Source organism: Plenodomus lingam (genome assembly GCF_022343315.1).
Source record: "Plenodomus lingam strain CAN1 chromosome Unknown contig_11, whole genome shotgun sequence".
Taxonomy (NCBI): Eukaryota; Fungi; Ascomycota; class Dothideomycetes; order Pleosporales; family Leptosphaeriaceae; genus Plenodomus; species Plenodomus lingam.
Window position 1 is genome coordinate 1396263 of NW_027093929.1, and position 18934 is coordinate 1415196.

Consider the following 18934-nt stretch of genomic DNA (forward strand, 5'->3'; position numbering starts at 1 on the left):
TCGCCTGCAATTGATCTCACATGCGAAATCCGAGCCCATGGAAGCATGGTTAGAAAATCTGCCTAGCAAAAGAAAGAAAGAAAAAACTCACCAACAGTTGCGTTCGAGCGATAGCGGGATAGGGAAGACGACGTAGCCTCTAGCCTTGCACCAGCCTTGATACCGACACAAACAAACAAACAAACAAACAAACAAACAGCACCCATACCCGCACTCCCATCCAGCGCCACCAACTCCCTCGCAAAATCAAAGACAATATTAACCCCCCTCCCACCGCTCTCGTCCCAACTGCTTCTTTTGAATTGATTTCCAGTTTTTTTTTTAAAAAAAACAATCTCGTCGTTGTGGATGTCTTTGGATCTTTAGAGGTTGGAGTGGGGATTGAGCTCCGTTATATTGCAGCGTACACAGCAATACACAACTCACAGTCTACAAACCCTCCCTCACCCACTCACCCCTCTATAAACCCCAAGCAGTCCAAGGATGATGAGCAGAGCGACATGTACCCAAGTTTCTAACTTGTCACGCTTCCTGACATCTCTCCTCTCCTCTCATCATCTAGAGTACGGCCCCATATCGGTTTCACAACACACGTCTCCACAACATTAGTAAAACAACACCGGTTCTTCTCTCATCAGAATACATTCTCTCATCATTACAAGTTTCCATGGTATCATTCCTCGGTAATCTACAATATCTCATCTGTCTTGTCGTACCAATGCCAAGTCAGTCTCTCGGGCAAGGAGCGAGCAAGTACAAGTCGCCTTAGTACGCCACCATCGTATTCAATCCATCCATTTCGCGATCAAAGTTCTTGTGCTGAGAAATGGCATACTGGTACTTGCCCAGGAAACTCGCAGCTCCCTTGGCTATTTCCACACCCTCCTTCCAACTCTCCGGCTTCATCTCGCTCACTGTAACAACACCATACGATTCGACGGCCTCGCTGTTCGTCGAGAATTGCATTCCCGGTAGATCAACGGCCATCTTGATGAAGGAAACAGCCTCGCCGGTTGCACCAATGGCCTTGAGATGGCCAAAGGCTTCGCGGATCCAGTGAACAGCACGGCCATTCTTCGAGAGTGTTTGGATAGACTTGGCACCGCCGGGGACGAAAATGCTGTCGTACATGGTTGACCGTTGACCCTCAAGGTGGTGGTCTGCGACAACGCCGCCTTGGCCGTCCTCCTCGCCTGCAGCAAAGATCTTGTTTCTGCGTGGGCTGATAGTAAAAGGCAGGGCGCCGGCTGCAGTGAGAGCAGCCTTAATGCCATTGTATGCGACCTTGTCGTAACCGTCTGCAATCAAGATAGCAACCATGCGTGTCGCGATCGTAGGTGTGGATGGCATATAGTCAAGTTGCGAGAGACCCCTGGTCTTTTTGCCATGCTTAGCACGACCCCCATCAGTGGGCTTCTCACCACCAACCATTTCGGCGACCTCCTGGGCGAGCTCGAGATTGATCTCGGCGATGCGCTCGCACATGCGCTTGTAGACAATGGGATCTTCGCAGTGGTCTAATTCAAAGGCAAAAGCAGCCTTCATGTGAGCCTGCTCCGGTGCAGACATGGAGTTGTAGAAGAGCTCGGCCTGATTCTTGTGTTCGCGAAACTTCTTGCTGTTCAGACGCGTCTTGACGCCAGCAACCTTCTGGGCGTACTCAACATAGGCACCTTCCTTTTCCGAGGCGGGAGGTACAGTCTCGAAACGGTTGGGCCAGTAGTTGACCTTGCCCTTGGTGATGGTGTGTCGCATGGCTCCGTCACGGTTGTGATTCATGACAGGGCAGACAGGCTTGTTGATAGGTAGCTCTTCCCAGTTGATTCCCAGACGTGAGAGTTGCGTGTCCTGGTAAGAGAAATTGCGGCCCTGCAGTAGCGGGTCGTCTGAGAAGCCGATACCAGGGACGATGTGGCTTGTACAGAAAGCAATCTGCTCGGTTTGGGTAAAGAACTCATCGGGGTTCCTGTTGAGCTCTAGTTGACCAATGTACCGAATTGGCACCAGCTCTTCGGGCCAGACTTTGGTGGCATCAAGAATGTCAAAATCGAAGTCATCCTCCTTGCTCTCTGGAAGGACCTGGATGCCAAATTTCCACTTGGGATATGCGCCGTTCTCAATCGCCTGCCAGAGGTCCTTGCGATGGAAGTCAGGGTCCTGGCCTGCAATCTTGAGAGCCTCATCCCACACCAAGCTGTGCACACCAAGCTCGGGGGTGAAGTGAAACTTGACAAAATGCCTCTCGCCCTTGTCGTTGATGAGCGTGTAGGTGTTGACACCGAATCCTTGCATCATACGATACGAGCGTGGAATAGTCCGGTCGGACATGGCCCACATGAACATGTGAGTCGCTTCAGCGTGCATGTACCTAGAGAAGCTGTTAGTGCGACTTCCCAAGTTCATTCTGAGGACAAAACTTTCTGGAAGTCCCAAAAATTCGAGTGAGCAGACTGAGCTTGTGGCATCTCACAGTCTGGCTCTGGCTTAGCAGCGTGAATGACATCGGGGAATTTCATCGCGTCCTGGATGAAGAAGACCGGGATATTGTTCCCAACAATATCCCAGTTCCCTTCGTCGGTGTAGAACTTGACGGCAAATCCACGAACATCACGGACAGTGTCTGCAGATCCACGGCTACCCAGGACGGTGGAGAAGCGCACAAAGACGGGTGTCTCTCGGGATGTGTCGGTGAGGATGCCAGCTTTGGAGACATCGGCGGCAGACTCAAAGAGTGTGAATTTGCCAAAGGCACCGGAGCCACGGGCGTGGACTACGCGCTCTGGAATGCGTTCGTGGTCGAAGCGGTGGATCTTGAGAGGTGTGTCAGTGGATGGTTGTGGTGAGTTGAGGGATCAAGCAACAACATACCTTCTCGCGACCGAATTGGTCTTCGAGGAGCTGAGGGCCTTGTTTGTCGTCTGTGCCAGCATGTAGCCACTTGTCGGTGTTGTTTTGCTTGACGCCATAATCGCTGGTGATCCTCCAACTCTTATCATGAACATCTTTGGTCACAGTGGCAAGATCAGCTTGCTTCTTGTCGTTGAAGCCAGTCATCTCCTTGGCCTTCTCTGCAACATTTCCGAGAATGGTAGACGCCATGTTGAACAACTACTCTGAGACTCTGAAAGTTGTGGTGAGGTGAGAGGAGTGGCTACCGTGTTCACTCGGTGTCTATACATCAGGTTCAGAGGGAATGCCGATTTGTATATGGAAGGCGCGCACGAGAAAATGGATTGCAATTCAACGTCATACCTACGTTGTTTGCAGTACCAGCGCGCTTTTCCTTTTCACCTCTCGACCAACCCCCTCCCCTGCTGCGTGCTGTGTAGGCTACTTCGAGCTCTTTGCCCGCGTTCCTGACGCGCAGATGGCGTCGTAGACTTGCAATGCATAGCCAATAGCAAGCGTGATGATGTTATGAGAGGCGGTGGATCTGTCAATCTGCCTCTGTTGACACTGCCGAACGCCGCCGATATGCCACGCGAATCGCATTTTTACCCCATGAATTCGCACGACGAGTGGGTAATGACTGATAGTGAATAGTCGATGCGGAGAAATTGATATTCTCTCAGGCTTCCCGAGGTTCTTGCCACGCGATCCATGACGTGAGACTGACATTTTGTTTTGGTTTGGGCTAGGAAGCCTTCTTCTCAAGATATGTGCGGCTGACGTCAGTGCACGTGAGTGCGCAACCCCTCTCTTAGAGTACTTCCTACAACATGGACCTTTCCCCACTTTCCCTTTTGGGATAGGGATAGAATTGAACGAGGCTGAGAAGAGAGGCCAAAGTTTCAGAAGGCGGAGGCCACTGATACTTATTCCTAGCATCCCCTTGTTGGCTGTAGATTGAGGACAAAATTCCAGTAGTGCTCGTGTTTTGGATGGCAAAGGTATGCCAAGGGGGGGTGCATAGGTACTCGATGCTTCCACCGGCAATATAAGGATACCACAATAGTGCCCTAGAGTAGTAGGACCTAGGCTATGAGTACATCACGATAGCCGTTTGTTGTAGCAGCAATATAATACAAGCATGTACACTGTACATACATAGTACGCCTTAGCATGGACGCCAAACGGACCATGATTCCAGCGAATAAAAGCCAATCTATGGACGCATGGTGTGTCCTGTGCCCTGAGTCGCCAAAGAACCACCGAATGTCTCCGGACCTCAGTCCGTGCTGCCTTCAACACACCGCGCAAGAGAACCTTTCTCGTGCCGAATGGTCCGCCTAAATCGCTAGTTGGTACCCTTTTCAACTTAGGTACTGTAGCATGTCCCTTGAGAGCTACACAAGAGATGGATTGCATTCATTGGTTTGCTACAGACATGGGCTTTCGGCATGTACCTGATCGCCTCTGCTGCGCTTAAGCTTACCGTGCAGAGGAAAGCAGGTAAGCTGACACGCAGCCGATAACTGAGCCGGAGGAGTCATGCAGCAGATTCTACGATTCGTTGGAATCTCTTCGCCAAAGATCCCGACGCGCTCCAGACCCATTCACGCCAGAGAGGTGAATCGCATCCTGCCGTCCAAAGTCAATACGAGATTGATTTGCAATGATCCTCCGGTTGCATATGCACTCTGTAGGAGATTTTTCTTGTCCTTTCCCGAACACACTTTGAAGTTTGCGATAGATCGATATGCTGCAGGCACGTAGGTAGTGATTGGTTTTGGTGGCACAAAAGCATGCATGGCAAAATGCCACGCCAGTCCATGTCGCCGTTGACGCCGTTCCTGAGTATAGGGTAGCGGTAACATTTAGCGTCATGTCCAAGTGCATACAGCGCTGCGTCGTGACCTGGCTGCTTGAGACGCCTTGACTGTATTGCACTGATACTCTGCAGATCCTGTCAAGAAGCGCGCGAATTCGATTGCCAGACGCATCTTGTCAGACTGACTGCAAGTCTCTTGTTGCGGTCGGGTCAACTGCTACATCGTCGGGGCGACGCTGCCCAAGGACACCAATCTCGCCGAATGAAAATGTACTCACATGATCTGCAAAAAATCTGATAATGCGTGGGCAGGGGCAAGGTGATGGTCGTCCTCCAGTTCTTACACAGTACACACTCTGGACCCTGGTTGACCGAAATGGGTTTACTTTGCCTGGCAAGCGCGGAATGATACGGGTACCTCTAAAGCCCCTTCCGCGCGCTTGCCAAAGTCTACTGGGCCAAATCGTACGTTCTTTGCGTCTGGCTCCGAGGCCGTAAAGTCTAAAGTCATCGAGAATCTTGTCAGGATCGAAGCCGGTGCCAGGTCTGCAAGTCAAAGTTTGAGTTTTGCCCCGCCTAACTCTGCGGTGCATTAGCAACTGTAAGGTGATGTGTGTTTGTAGGTAGGTATGTATGCTAAAGCCACTGGGCATTGCTAGCGAAAGAGCCATGGTTTCGCATCCAAGCCTATAAATTCTCCGTCGTCCATCCAAGAGAAACCGTGTACACAGCAAGTAGGTAAGTGTTTCAGACTGGAGGGCGTGTCGTGCTCTCCCTGCCATCGCGCAACCGTGCTTTGCAGGAGCCAAACGCAAATGTATGAGCAAAATTCCACGTCGCCTGCCACCTGGGCTGGCGACAAGTTTGTCGCGCAGCTATCCAATCAGCCGTGGACTCAATCAAACAGCCAGGTCGAACGCCAATCGACCGATGGCTCCGCGACCTAGTTGCCCAATTGCCCCGTGAGTATTGCCTGTGTCTGTCTGTGGGCGATACGTGTCTATCATATCACCAGAGCTCGGTATTATGGTCGATCTTACTGTAGGGAGTGAGTGACAATTGATCGTCTCAAGACCTTGTTGGGTTCGCCATATAGGCCGCCCTGCGCCTGCAGCCCCAAGACAATTAAAGCGGCCCATGAATGGAGCTTTTGCTTTGAGACAAACTTCGAGGAAATATTGCAAACAACGTCGAGGTGCCGGAAACTGCCGGCATGAGACTGTACAAAGCTACCTGGTATGTATTTGAAGCGTCGTCATGGCAGATCCAAAAAAATATCTTGTACAGAGCGCATGTGTCATGTCGTACTGTCAAGTACTTGGCCCTTGAGCGACGATTCTCAACTGCACGACACGAGACCAGTGGTTTGAATCGAACCTGGTGCTCCAAACGCGTCGATCACTCCACAGAAAGGCGCAATATAGTTTGCAAGGCTGGTGCAGGCGGTGGGCGGCGTTTGGCCGCACTCGCTCTCGGTTGCGCCGACATGCATGCTTTGGCAAGTCGAGACAGGGCCATGCAGCCTTGGGCAAGTCAGCGGCGCAAAGCCACTTTGCAACCCGTGGGCGCACAGACGTCGATCTGGTGTCGACGGGCCGTGACGCTAGAGCCGTTGAAGTAATGGGCCACACTGATCCCTGCAAGCCGTTGGGGGACGTAAGACGAAGGAACAGTTGACAGGCGACACAGCATCTGCTGGGTAGCGTTGTATTTCAACCTTTCCTCCACAACGTCCGCCATGGAGACATCAGACGGCGCATATGATCAGCTTGCCGTACACAGACGTGTGGACGGGGGCAATGGGCGGAATGTGGAGTCCATCAGGTGCGCCATTCGGCTGGACCTCAATGGTGCTGGCGATATCAGCGGCCCCATGGCCGGAAATTCATCACAAGCTGATGTTGTGACGCTGGCTTGGCGGCTCTCTCTTGTCGACACAAGCCATTTGCAGCTATGCCAACCCAACCTCGGAACGTCGAGCTAGCATCTCAGCATGATCAGCTCGACTTCGCCCCTCTTGAATCATGGGCAGACGTCGTAATCTGCAGATGGCTGTTTGCTTTTCCTATTTTGGGACCCGCCCATTGGCGGAGCCGCTTAAGAATTCTTGTGGGATGATGCTTCAAAATCCAAACACCTCACCGTCCGAACGCCACTGCCCATGGAACCTGTGTGGACCCGTCCATAGCTTGGATGCAAGGACAGCCCCTGTATGTGCGTTCAATGTGCCACCCGTCCGCGTTGACGACTGCACCACTCCATAGGAGACACAGCGCAATCGACTCCGTTACCCGGACCAACATAGGGTGAATTGGAAAGCTGATGCTCTTCCTCTGCTCGAGATGGCGGCTGTTGCGTGGACAAGGGTGCCATGTGTGCATCAGATAGGGCACACGAGTCTCAAAATCCATCAGGTTTTCGGAGATTGGCTCGTCGAGTGATCGCATGTTGATTCTTCTCGCTCTCCGAAACAAGGCGCAACTCCACGGCGAGCAGGTGTTGCTGGCTGTCTACCAGGCAGCAGAAGAATGTTTGCTGGTTTGGCAGGCAGGTACTGGTACAGGTGTGTCTACAGACGTCGGCGGAACTGCAGCTAGCCTTGCGACGGGCCACACTTTGGGTGTTCTTGCAGCGAGGCGAGTGAATGTGGTACAGAGATGAAATTCGCTAGGCACCGAATCAGCCCTGTCGTATGATGTTCTGCTACGCTCAACGCTGCGCTACAGGAGTGGCCGGGCTGTCCTCCGCTGTTTGATGCGAGCCAGGCCGGCCAGCGTCGTCATCATGTGATGTCGACAAAGCAGGTGGAAGAGCGCGGTCTGGTGGTCAGCACAATGATGGACAAAGGGGAGTGACGGCGGTGTCGATGTTGATCGAGGAGAAGCAAGCTACAAGCATTTTGGGGGTGTCGGCTGTTGAATCGATGTTCCCCCACAAAGTGTGGCCGCAGACCCTGAGCTGACCAGCAGCCGCAGTTAGGTAGATCGGCCAAAGCAAGACCGAAGGCTGCTGCACCCTACCCTACACATCTACATGGCTAACTGTAATTGTGTAGGCTTCCTGGCGGTGGACAGGCAATTGGGCGGTGGGCAATGGGAGCGGAAGAGTGTGAGCAGCGAGCGCTGGACTGCTGGACCGACCGCTTGAGCAAAGGTGGACGAGGAGGAGGAAAAGCACACACAATCAGGTCGGGCGGCCAGGGGTGACGATTGGCCAGACGCGGGGGGGGGGGATTGCTGATGGAGCGGTCACAGCGCGCTGCTGCAGAAGCGGCGCTCAAATGGACGGGATGATCCTGGCAGGCAAAATGCTAGGCCCATGGCTAACGCTCCGCGAATGTACTTGTCCTTGCCCTTCCGCACGGAGCCAACGGCTGTACAAGAGTCGTCGCACTGTCTGTTGCAAACGGCAGCGGTAGTAATCTAACAGCTCCTCGACAGGTACCGTCTGGCTGGCTCTCTGCAATGTCTCGATTATAAAACTCTCCTGTTGCCCGTCGCCTCCCTTCAGGACGCTCCGACCAATACCTCTACATATCTCGCCCTCCCGGCTGCTCTGCTGGCCAGTACGTGCGTTCCTTGCGTGCTACTACCTCCACTACCTACAACACTACATACCTACCTGTCTGCCTGTCTGCCTACCTGCCTACCTGCCTACCTGCCTATCTGCCTATCTACCTGCCTACCTACCTGCCTACCTACCTACCTTCTGCGCTGAACCACTACTTGCCGTCTGCCTTGCTGCTCTTTGCTCATTCGCCCCGTGCCAGACGTCCCTCGAGATCAAAGAGAACAACACCACGTTTGCGTACAAGCTCCCAGACTGCAGCCAGTCCATCATCACCCCGTCGATTCTCAATTCCATCTACTCGTCAGTCGATCCGGACATTACATACCAAAAACCATCCACACCTCCACACCGTGGCCAACGAGCAGCCACCCCCCACTCCACAGGTTCCCCATCCCAGTCTATACAGAGGTGCTACCTCGATACCATCGCCTTATCCCTCCCCGAGAGCCGAGCAACACGCACGTTTGGTTCGTTTGTTGTCTCAGAGCTCTGCAACGAGAAGAAAGAGCCACCCCCCCCCCCTCCTTCCGTCAGCCAATCAGCACCGTCCAGCATCCGCCCCCGCCTTCCCTTGCTACGTAGAGGTAGCAGCCGCGACCACCCTCCCACGCTGCCACAGAAGGCGCTCCCCCGCCGTGCGACCACGCCTGCCCCCTTGGTCTGCCTGATCTGCAACCACGACATGTGCACCAAGGTCGTACACAAATACGGCTGCGGCCACGTCTTCGAAGCAAAGGCACCATGCGCAACCTCAAGAACTGCGCCGTGCGGTGTCTGCAACGTCAAGACGGTCAAGCACGATGAAAAGTGCGAGACGTGTGATCGTTGAAGCCTAGGTACGTGCAGCCTAACCCCCCTTCCCCTCCCTCCCCCCCACCCGCTTCCCCTCCCCACCAGACAGGACTTCCCCCTCCCCCCTCCTCCCCCAGTTCTTCTGTCCTCTGCGTGCCCATAGCATTGGCAGGCGTTGCACTCTACCCAAGCTTCTTCGTCTGACCTTTGCTTTGCAGGGTGCTACACCCACCTTTATCCGGACCATGCCCCATGATGGTTCGTGGCACTTGCTGCGTACCATCGCTGCCGCACCTGGTGCAGCTACGCAATCGATTGAACGGCCTCCTTAGTCCTGCGACACGTCCCCCACAGGCTGCATTGCACGGCGTCACGGATTTTAAAAAGTATCGGCGTTTTGGAAATTGGCATTGGCATTTGCCAGCACCATGGACGCTACAGTCCGGCGTTTTGGATATACGCTGGTGGTGCAGGCAGGCCGCCCGTAATCTGTGTTACATTTTTTTTCTTTCTTTACATGGATACCACGGTCTCGTAATTTTTTGGTCGCGCTCTGCGCAAACGGCGAACCGCATCGGTGCCGCTTCTAATCATGTCATTGCTATCAACAATATTTCCATTTGCACGCCTGGCGTTTTCAGGCTGTCAACGCAGCGCATAAAGCAATAACGAGCAACGTAATCAATGCGCAGGGACCCACCGAGGATCCTGCGCTCAATCCAATGGGCAACCATCGTCATCATCTATTCATCTTTTTTTGTGCATTTTTCTTATTCCGCGGAGCGCTAAAGTTTGGCCTCCACACGGCTCATCGCAATCAACGGGGCTCTCAATATCGAAGCACCGGATACGCATAGTTCTGCTACCCACTGCTAACCCCAGGTGGTACTGAAGAACCACAGTGGGCACGTAGTGGACTCTACAAGAGTCTTTTCAGCATGGCGAGGTGCCTTAGTGTTATCCCACAGACGCAAATTCATTTGTTGCTGATATTGACACTGTATCACAGCCTTGCAATCACATCAGGTCGAAAGTTACAGCAGCTTAGCGCTTGTTTGTTCTTGGAGCATGGTAGGACGCGGTAAGTGCAAGCGAATACTGGGGCTCAACATGGCCCTCATCGCGCAATACTCGACAAGATTTCGGATGACAAAACAAGCCCTGTTCATCCGAAAGTACCTCGAACCTTGCTCAGGAACGGCCCGTGTTACGTGCAAGTCTTCGGCCCACTCAGGATTCCGTCGCTGTGCTCACCATAGAGCAACCACAGACAACCCCGCAATTAAGTTGGGCACATATCAGAACCGTCCCCAACACAAACGCAACCGGTGAACGATTGCTTTGTCATGTGATGCGCCTCGCAAAAGCGCGGCCGTGGTAGGCAGCACTGTCTGGATCGCCAAATAGCCGAAAAAGACATGTAATGTGCTGTCGTTACATGTCAGGCCCTGCATGGATATCTGCAGCCAACCGGGTAACGGTTCTTCTAGAAGTCATTCAGCCTAGACCCCAGAACTTGCTCAACTGAGTCCTGAGCCAACGCCAAACACCACAGGGCTGGTCGATACGGCTGTGACTGTGTGCCAGTCAGAGTGTCTGTCGGCTCTTGGCTTATCCAGGGCCAGTGATGGGCTAGTGTCTGGAAAGCGGTTGAAGATGGAACTCGCAAAGGATTTTGCATGGCTCGTTGATTAGCAGCATTAGTCATATATAGCTACGTTTGGTATACCATGTGGCATGGCATGTACCCATCCCATGCTTGTCGGTTGCTGACCCTGTCCTGGCTACACCCGTCACCCAGATCCAACGGGATCGACGGACCCCCCCTTGCCTGTCGTCGAGGCCGTCAGGCAGAGAATGTACATACAAGTAGACTCACTCTGGCGTTGTGCAGATACGATCTGCATGATGCAAACACCTGCGAGAGCACGTGCAGGAGCGTTATGCGGCTCACTTTCGCGTGAAGGTCGATTGTGCACAGTTCAGCGTACGACTACGGTACGGTAGGTACTACCCAGGTATGTTCCGCATGTCGGCAGCAAACCAGAGCGATGAACGACGGCCGTCTACCGGGTACGCGTATACAGAGGACAGGCACTGTGCCGTACATACAGGCTGATGACTGGTGGGTGTACAGCCCGTTGACGTGCAAGGAAGAGCTGCAGAGTTGAATGCATCATCACACAGCCGTGGCCAAGTCATGGGAAGCTCATCAACCTGTGCCGCACACACAAGCGATGGATGCGATGCTTCCAAGGCTGCATCGGACTGATCGGCCTTTTCGGCGCGTCATGGTGCGTGGTGGGCTCGGCCCGGGTGGCTGTTTCCTCATTCGGAACCCAACTGGGCACCGCACTTTCTTCCGTCCGTCCACCGCCCAACCCCAACGCTCGCTCTGATAATCACCAATGTCGATTGATATCAACTGGGACACACTGACTGGTGGTCCAGATGGCCCTGGTCGTGCAGAAGCTATACGTGCCTTCATCCATGACAGATTCCAGCAGGTGACGTTGCCTCGCTTCATTCGCTCCGTCCACGTCCACTCGTTCGACTTCGGTAGCGTGCCTCCGGAGCTTGAGATCAAGGACATCTGCGACCCACTCCCAGACTTCTACGAAGAGGACGAAGACGTTCCAGGCGGTGATGGGCTTGCAGATGACACTTCAGATCTCGATGAGCAACAGCACCATCAAGCCAATGCACCCAATCACGCTGCCAAAGAGCCCCCGTCGAAAGAGGCAGGAGCAGATGCGTCGCACCCGGGCAGGAACATGATAGAACACGGCCATCAAACTCCGTCACATACCAACACTAGGACACGTACCAATCGTGCGCTGTATGGCCCCAATGAAACGCTACAGAGCCCTTTTCTTTCTGGAGCGCCCACGCCAGGCATTCCTGGCGGCACCTCGAACATGAATTATTTTCATCTGCCTTTGGGTGCAGGTCTATCGGGTGCTACCACTCCTCTCGCTGCTGTAGCTGGCGCACAACTCCAGGGTTGGCTTGAAAACCCTTATGGTCGGCCTTCCACACCGACCAATATGCGTCTGCGCCATGCTGCATCGACAAACTCACTCACCTTGACACCGCAGTCCAATCCTGATCCTGGCACACGTCCGTCTTCACGACATCTCACTGAGGAAGGGAAAAGGCAGTCCCTTGCTGAACCAGATGATGTATCTCACCGTAGCTATGACCGGACTCCATCTGCGGCAACGCATCGCATGCGGGAAAAGAGTGCAGATGACATTCAGGTAGTGGCACATGTGCGGTACTCCGGAGACATCAAAATGTCGCTAACCGCGGAAATTTTGTTGGACTACCCGATGCCCAGCTTTGTTGGCATTCCTCTCAAGTTGAACATTACTGGGCTCACTTTCGATGGCGTAGCTATTCTCGCGTACATCAAGAAGCGAGCACACTTTTGCTTCCTCTCGCCTGACGATGCCGATGCTCTAGTTGGTAGTGATACCGCCTTCCAGGGACTACAAACTGATGCACAAGGTTACAACCCTCAGCCTGTACAGCGTCCCACAATCGGAGGCCTTCTCGAGAACATCAAGGTGGAGAGCGAGATCGGAGGACAGGGCAGTGGCAAGCAGGTACTCAAGAACGTTGGAAAAGTGGAGTCGTTTGTTCTTGAGCAGGTCAGGCGCATCTTCGAAGATGAATTCGTATACCCCAGTTTCTGGACATTCCTCGTCTGAACAGCCGGCGGAAACTTGTATTGTCTCAAACTATGGGCTGCATGGGATGAAAGTCTTCCATCTTGGCAAGATACACTCACACAAAAGTATCGAAATGGCATCGTTTGACGCCGTCATAAGCGAGACAACAAGGCGATCACTCGAGCACAAGTTACACAACAGCGGTCACCACAGCTGTCAAATGCAAGCACGCGTTTACGTGGTGACACAGCAAATCGGTCCCCACTTTTCCGCGCAACTGTTGCAGCGCAGGGCGGGAGTTTCACGGCTGCGCTGTGCCTTTTGCAGTTCATGTTCGCACACTATCAAAGCAAGGGTCGCACCAAGCATCACAGGAAACGTGGGTGGACGCGCTGTCTTCCACGGCAGTCTACAGATGCGACGAAGGACGAGCTTTTGACAGGTAGGTTACTTGACAGCGGAAGTGACGGGATCAGGCCATAGCTGTCACACCTGCTTGCACAATGGCGACGAGGACAAATAGGCAAATGAAGCCTACCAGTAAGTGTTACCGTCCTGTCAAAATCAGCTACCCGTCGGCACCAGGGCCATCGGGTGGAGCTCCTAGACTTGCCCTGTCGGTCGTGTATCATCGATTGGCGCATCTACCATTACTCCTGCCTGTCCACCCACCTTCGTTATGACGCTATGCCCGTATTTTCCCGTGATTCCCGTCCCCGTCTTGACATTGCTTGCTTGCGCCCTTGCTGAAAGACAGGAATGTACGTATTATACGAGTGCAACGATACGCTAGGGAACAGGTCTGCTCACCGATGGACACATTGCTGGCCTTTACCCATCTTCTCCAAACAGCACCCGGCAAAGCACAGGTGCATATGGCGAGCAAGATACACACCGTATATTCGGAAGTAATCATCCGAGCAAGCCCCTTTGTCCAATTGCACATGGCCAACGTTTGCATTGCCGCCAAGCCACTGCAACGCCTCACTGGTGGCGGATGATAAAAGGTGAGCTTGAGGACATAGAAGAAAGTAAGGCTGAATGCACTGTCCAGCCAATGTAGTCTATCCCTGGATGATCCTTGAAGGAGCGATAAGGTTTCTGATATGCTCAGCTCATCAATTGCGCTCTAATGTCTCTCGAGCAATATCCAAATCTTCTTGGGATTAATTATCAATTACAGATTGTTGGAGCGTGTGTACCAAGTACTAAACCAGCGTGGCTGCGGCTCACTCACTCCATGTCGCGCAGCAGAAACACATGCATTCCCGGCGCCATGCAAAACATGGTTCCTAGAGCGCGTTTAATGAGGATTATGACAACGTCGTCGGGGTACCCAGGTCCCTCATATCCCCCCATTATACATCAAGAGCAGAGAATGACGTTGGCAACAGAGGCATGGAGATTTTGCATCCTGTGGACATCGCCGATGCGATTTATCTGGACGATGGAGCTTTCCTGTGGTGGACATGCTCTTGCTGACATCACGGGGCTGTCTGTCACCAATGCACTTGCTCCAAGCTGTCCAGCTGGTTTACTACACCAAATACAGCCTAGCACCGTTTGATGGCTATGCTACTTTCAACCTCATGCTCACGGCTTACGTCTCTCGGCCATGTTTCCGGGAGCATAGTGAGGGTAGGCAACGAAATAAGTCATATATCCCCGGCATTGAGGGGGAAAGGAAGTTTGCCTTGGAGGGCAGTTATCATCACTCGTGGTATTGTTGCTACTTCCGACAACTTTCCTACGGGTACCTACAAACCCAATCACGAAGAGGGTAGGGGAAGTAGGTATGTCTTGCTGAACATGTTCACTCGGAGATGCTTTTACTTAGCATTGCAGGTATAAGTCAACAAAGGTGGGCAGACTTGTGTTATTTGTTTGGCAAGTTGTGCAGGTAATGGTAGATGGATGAGGGCTGTGCTCGAGGTATGTCAAGGGGTAGAGTCGTCATTTGTGCTTGGCTAGACAGTGAACAGTGAAACATTTTCATAAGAGAGTTGCGCTAGATAGGAGGAGATTTGGTGTCTTGCAACGCGACAAACCCGCGTTTTTGGACGGCATTCTCCAAGTAGCAAGAGTTTGGAGAGTTTCGCGGCGAAATGGGTATATGATGGTGGGGTCAATGAGGGGATAAGCAATGACTCCCTGTCGATGCTGCTCTGCTGTGTGTGGCTGGCGGCGTATGGCGGGAGAGACCCCTCTCATACGTCAACCTCCTGGGGCTTTGCCCCGCCATTACGTGGGAGCTGAAACGCGGGCGCTAAAACAACAATCACACAACACCTCTACACTATACTATATACACTGCATCTCACTTCTCCCTCCATCCTACAACCTCTCCCTTCTCTAGTACTACTCATTGATTTGATAGAGTAAGAGAATAGTAACAGCAAACACGATGCCGCCGTCACTCCACTTCAGCGATGTCTGGCTGCCGTGCCTCGTCCTGCTTGTTTTCTGGGCCCGCCCCGCCGCTGCATTTGGAGCTGGCAATATTGCTGGCTTGAGCGCCATTGAGGGGCAAAACTGGCGCCATGGAGACATTGAGGACACGCTGCTTACGCTGCTCATTAGCAGCAGAAGCGGCAGGAAATTCAGCAAAATGGACGTCAAGCGCGTCTACTTTGGCAACTGGCTGCGAGACTACTCGCAGGCTGTCGATGTGGGTACGGTCAAGATGGTGTCTGCCGAGGCCATCCGTATCCTGCTGTGGGTTCTGGGTTTCATGAGCTTCGGCTATGGAACCAAAGAATTCGAAGTCACCCGCGACCGCCTGGGCTGCTACAGGCCCGAAGAGCATATTGACAACCCCAAGGTGAGTTCCAGGGTCTGGCGCAGAGTGTTCTATGGTGTGCTGACCCTCTAGGACTACGCCGACAATGTCGATGCTCGCGATTACGATCGCCGCCTACGAGGCCCCATTGACGAGGAGCGTGAGCTCGGCGTCGATGAGCGAACCGGCCTGAAGAACTACATTGCCTCGGAAGACCTAGGCATCACCACATCAGCTGGCATGGTCCGTGACCTGCTTAGGCGCTGCATCGATCTCGGTCGTCGCTCAGGTGGGCGTGGACCCGACTTCCATGAGGCCCTACGTCTGCTTGGTACCGCCACCCACTGCTTGGAAGACTATTCGGCCCATTCCAATTACGTTGAGCTTGCCCTGATTGAGCTTGGAGAGCGTGATGTCTTTCCCCATGTCGGCCGCAACACTCTGGTCCGTCTGGAGAGCTCCGGAAAGGAGGTTTGGCCTATCATCACCGGAACGTTTGGTGGTGTAGACTTCCTGCACTCTGTTTGTGGTGAAATTTCCGACAAGGCTACCCAGTCTGAACTCCAAGAGCTTGAGGGGACCATATCCAATGCAGACAGAACTAAGAACAAGAGCAAGATCAAGGAGCTTCTCAGCCAGCTCCCTGAAGGCATCTTTGGTGGCAAGGACGAGGCCAGCAAGGCGGATGAGCTTGAAGAGAACGCCAACGCTGCCGCCATGGGTAATGTGCGCATCACACCCAAAGAACCTGAGGAATTCACCCAGCAGATCGGCGAGTTGGTCAGGCAGATCTACCCCATCATGGAATTCCATGATGAGATCATGCAGTCCATCGCCGACTTCATCGAGAAGATTCCCCTTCTACCAGAGTTGATGGAGGAGGTTCAGAACCAGGTTACCATTTTCGTCTTCAGCCTGCTCGCACCTTACGTTCTGCCCATCCTTAGCCAGGTCAAGACCGAACTCGAGGAGGGCTCCAGCGAAGTCATCGCCAGCTCTCGCGACAAGCAGCACATTGTGTTCAATGACGATGACTCGTCTGATCCGACACACAGCATGCTTTCCAAGGATCACTTCTCGAATATTCTCAACGAGCCAGCTGGACGAGTTGCTTCCGCTGTCTTGTCCTGGGCTGTACCTCAGATTGTGCAGTGCTGGGACGGCGAGGCGGACCCCGAACGTACCATTGATACCATCATCAACGGTGTCTTTCACCATCCTGCATGTCTCGATGACGCTCAAGACCAAGAGGCTAACCGAGGTCGCCATATTATGTTCGATACTGTGGCGCGCTGGTGGAGTAACCAGCCAGACCAGGATGATATGCGCCAGAAGCTCAGCCGCAGGGGTGTCCAGAATGGTGAAAACCATGTTGCCCGACAGGGTATCAAGGATACGGGTCACGGCTGCTGCAAGCCTCTGGGCATGGCTAACAACTTGGGAGGCAAGTCTAGCGGAAGAGGGAACCAGCAAGCCCAGCAAGTCAGTGACCAAGCCGGCAAATTAGTCGGTGAAGCTGTTGGAGGTGGCGCTCTAGGTGGCCTGGTAGGAGGGCTCGTCGGAGGTATCGGCGGCTCCCTGCTTGGTGGAGCGTTTGGTGATGACGAGAAGAAGAGCAAGAAACACGAGGGCTACGGCCAGGATGGATCTTACCAACAGTCATACTCTGAGACTGGTCGTCATCAGGGTTCATCTTACGGCGACTCAACGCGCGTCGGACACGCGGAATACCAGGAGACCCAGTATCCTAGTGGCGGTCGTCGCGAAGAGTACTCCCGCTATGAGGAGGACTCACGCAGTGGCTCATACGGCTACCAGCAAAAGGTCGAGACATCCGGCTACAGCGGTTCAGGTGGATACGAGCGCCGCGAGGAGCGCAGTATCCAGCGCGATGATGAATGGCGATCAGAGGAGAAGCGTGAAGGCTTCGACAGATCTGGAGAATACTATTCCGAGGAGAAGGAGTGAGTGAGCCAATCCTTGACACCATGTATTCGCTAACGCCTACCGCAGACGCCGTGGTAAGTCCAAGCATTCCAAACATCGCTCCGACGACGAAGATTCGAACGATAGTGGTGGCGACGATTCGTATGAAAAACGCGCAAAGAAGGAACGCAAAAGGCGCGAAAAAGAAGAGAAGAAGCGCAGCAAACACAAGAAGCGTGGTGACAGTGGAGACGACGACTCCGACTCCGATGCTAACAAGCGTCGCTCAGGTTCGGGAGATCACGGTCGTCGCCGCTCAAGAAGCCGCGAGCAGGAACATCGCAGGAAGAAGAGCAAGAGCCGGTCGCCCAAACGCCGCTCGGGGGACTACTCCCGCGCGAGTGAAAGATATGGAGAAGAGAAAAGATACGGCGAGGAAAGTAGCGGATACGGGAGGCAGGAGAGGTCGGAATATGGACAGGAGCAGTCCTATGGACGTCGAGAAGAATACAGGTATGTTTAAGAGGGTGGTCTTGAGTCCTTTGTGCTAAGCCCGCATAGCTCTGGCCGCCAAGAATATGGCTCCTCTGACCGTGGCTTCGAATACGGCGGCGAGCGTGCTGAACAGTCGTACGGCGCGCAAGGTGTGCCCGGTGGCTTTGGCGAGGAATCTCAAAGCTATGGCGAATCTCGTCGTGGACACGGCCGTCGTGACGAAGATGAGGATGAATATGGTGGTGGAAGAAGGCAGGAGTATGGCTCCGGCGGTGATGACGGATATGAAAAGGAGGGGTATGGACGACGGTATTAGACTGTCTCTGAGATGGTCTTGAATACCCCCACTCGGAAAGTTTATGGCTGGGTGGGGAGTACCCTGTTGACCAGGAAATTGTCACTCAATCCTAGATGCTGCCTCTGGGCTAGCTTGAGATAGTTTGTGAATGAAAATAGCCATGCTGGGATGGAATGATGTCTTCAAGAATCTACGAAAGTCTGCTATGCCATGTGCAGGCTTGATAGGATTTTGCTGTTCCACTCGTGCTTTACTTTGTTGTTCATCTTCCCTCCTCGCTGTACACGCGAGGGCGATTAGGAATCTGTCATGGAACATGATCAATCCAAGAGTGATCCTGCATATGGTAGTGCACATGATTTCAAATTCAAACATGTCATAGCTAGGAAGACACGCGTGCAATTCGTCGTCGTCGTCGTCGTCTCAAGACTGGATGCACCCTGTTTGGTACACAGCAGTCATCTACTATAGTTGCGGAAAGCTTGAATTCAGCAGGACGATCGTATTCCTCGCGTCCAGATCACAACTCGACCGGGTTCTGACTCAGCCACAAGCCCCACTTCGGAGCCGGCTGTGTACTCTAAAGTACTCCAACGTTACTTGACGTTACTTAACCGCGTCAACTGCGCCTCTACACCCGGCACCTGTGGCTTCGCTTGTCCTGCACTCGAGACCCGCTACAGCGAATC

General features: G+C 53.4%; 6 protein-coding genes across 6 annotated transcripts; 4 read left to right on the plus strand and 2 right to left on the minus strand.

Moving 5' to 3' along the window:
- Positions 1–765: 765 nt before the first annotated feature.
- On the minus strand, positions 766–3589 carry CAT1 (catalase A; the record flags this gene model as incomplete). The annotated part of the gene is made up of 3 exons (XM_003841381.2): positions 2869–3589; positions 2413–2810; positions 766–2368 (listed from the first exon to the last, which is right to left on the minus strand). The coding sequence occupies exons 1-3, from the start codon at positions 3097–3099 to the stop codon at positions 766–768; spliced, it is 2232 nt and encodes a 743-aa protein (XP_003841429.1). The 5' UTR covers positions 3100–3589.
- A 2860-nt stretch (positions 3590–6449) lies between these two features.
- IAQ61_000869 (uncharacterized protein) lies at positions 6450–6695 on the plus strand (the record flags this gene model as incomplete). Its single annotated transcript, XM_003841380.2, has 1 exon — positions 6450–6695. The coding sequence occupies one exon, from the start codon at positions 6450–6452 to the stop codon at positions 6693–6695; it is 246 nt and encodes an 81-aa protein (XP_003841428.2).
- A 1352-nt stretch (positions 6696–8047) lies between these two features.
- On the plus strand, positions 8048–9329 carry IAQ61_000870 (uncharacterized protein; the record flags this gene model as incomplete). The annotated part of the gene is made up of 5 exons (XM_066094854.1): positions 8048–8105; positions 8152–8276; positions 8481–9046; positions 9113–9117; positions 9292–9329. 5 exons carry the CDS (start codon positions 8048–8050, stop codon positions 9327–9329), a joined length of 792 nt encoding a protein of 263 aa, XP_065955162.1.
- Positions 9330–10559: 1230 nt separating this feature from the next.
- IAQ61_000871 (uncharacterized protein) lies at positions 10560–10781 on the minus strand (the record flags this gene model as incomplete). The annotated part of the gene is made up of 1 exon (XM_066094855.1): positions 10560–10781. The coding sequence occupies one exon, from the start codon at positions 10779–10781 to the stop codon at positions 10560–10562; it is 222 nt and encodes a 73-aa protein (XP_065955163.1).
- A 700-nt stretch (positions 10782–11481) lies between these two features.
- On the plus strand, positions 11482–12786 carry MDM12 (Mitochondrial distribution and morphology protein 12; the record flags this gene model as incomplete). The annotated part of the gene is made up of 1 exon (XM_003841378.2): positions 11482–12786. The coding sequence occupies one exon, from the start codon at positions 11482–11484 to the stop codon at positions 12784–12786; it is 1305 nt and encodes a 434-aa protein (XP_003841426.1).
- Positions 12787–13790: 1004 nt separating this feature from the next.
- IAQ61_000873 (uncharacterized protein) lies at positions 13791–18620 on the plus strand. Its single transcript, XM_003841375.2, has 6 exons — positions 13791–14079; positions 14142–14540; positions 14593–15568; positions 15620–17490; positions 17540–17965; positions 18014–18620. The coding sequence occupies exons 3-6, from the start codon at positions 15152–15154 to the stop codon at positions 18261–18263; spliced, it is 2964 nt and encodes a 987-aa protein (XP_003841423.1). The 5' UTR covers positions 13791–14079; positions 14142–14540; positions 14593–15151; the 3' UTR covers positions 18264–18620.
- The last annotated feature ends 314 nt before the right edge of the window (positions 18621–18934 follow it).

Excerpts from the sequence above, each read along its gene's own strand:
- IAQ61_000873 (XM_003841375.2), top strand. The coding sequence starts at position 15,152 with ATGCCGCCGTCACTCCACTTCAGCGATGTCTGGCTGCCGTGCCTCGTC. Across the intron at positions 15,569-15,619 it reads AGCATATTGACAACCCCAAG|GACTACGCCGACAATGTCGA; the intron begins GTGAGTTCCAGG and ends CTGACCCTCTAG. Across the intron at positions 17,966-18,013 it reads GGACGTCGAGAAGAATACAG|CTCTGGCCGCCAAGAATATG; the intron begins GTATGTTTAAGA and ends AAGCCCGCATAG.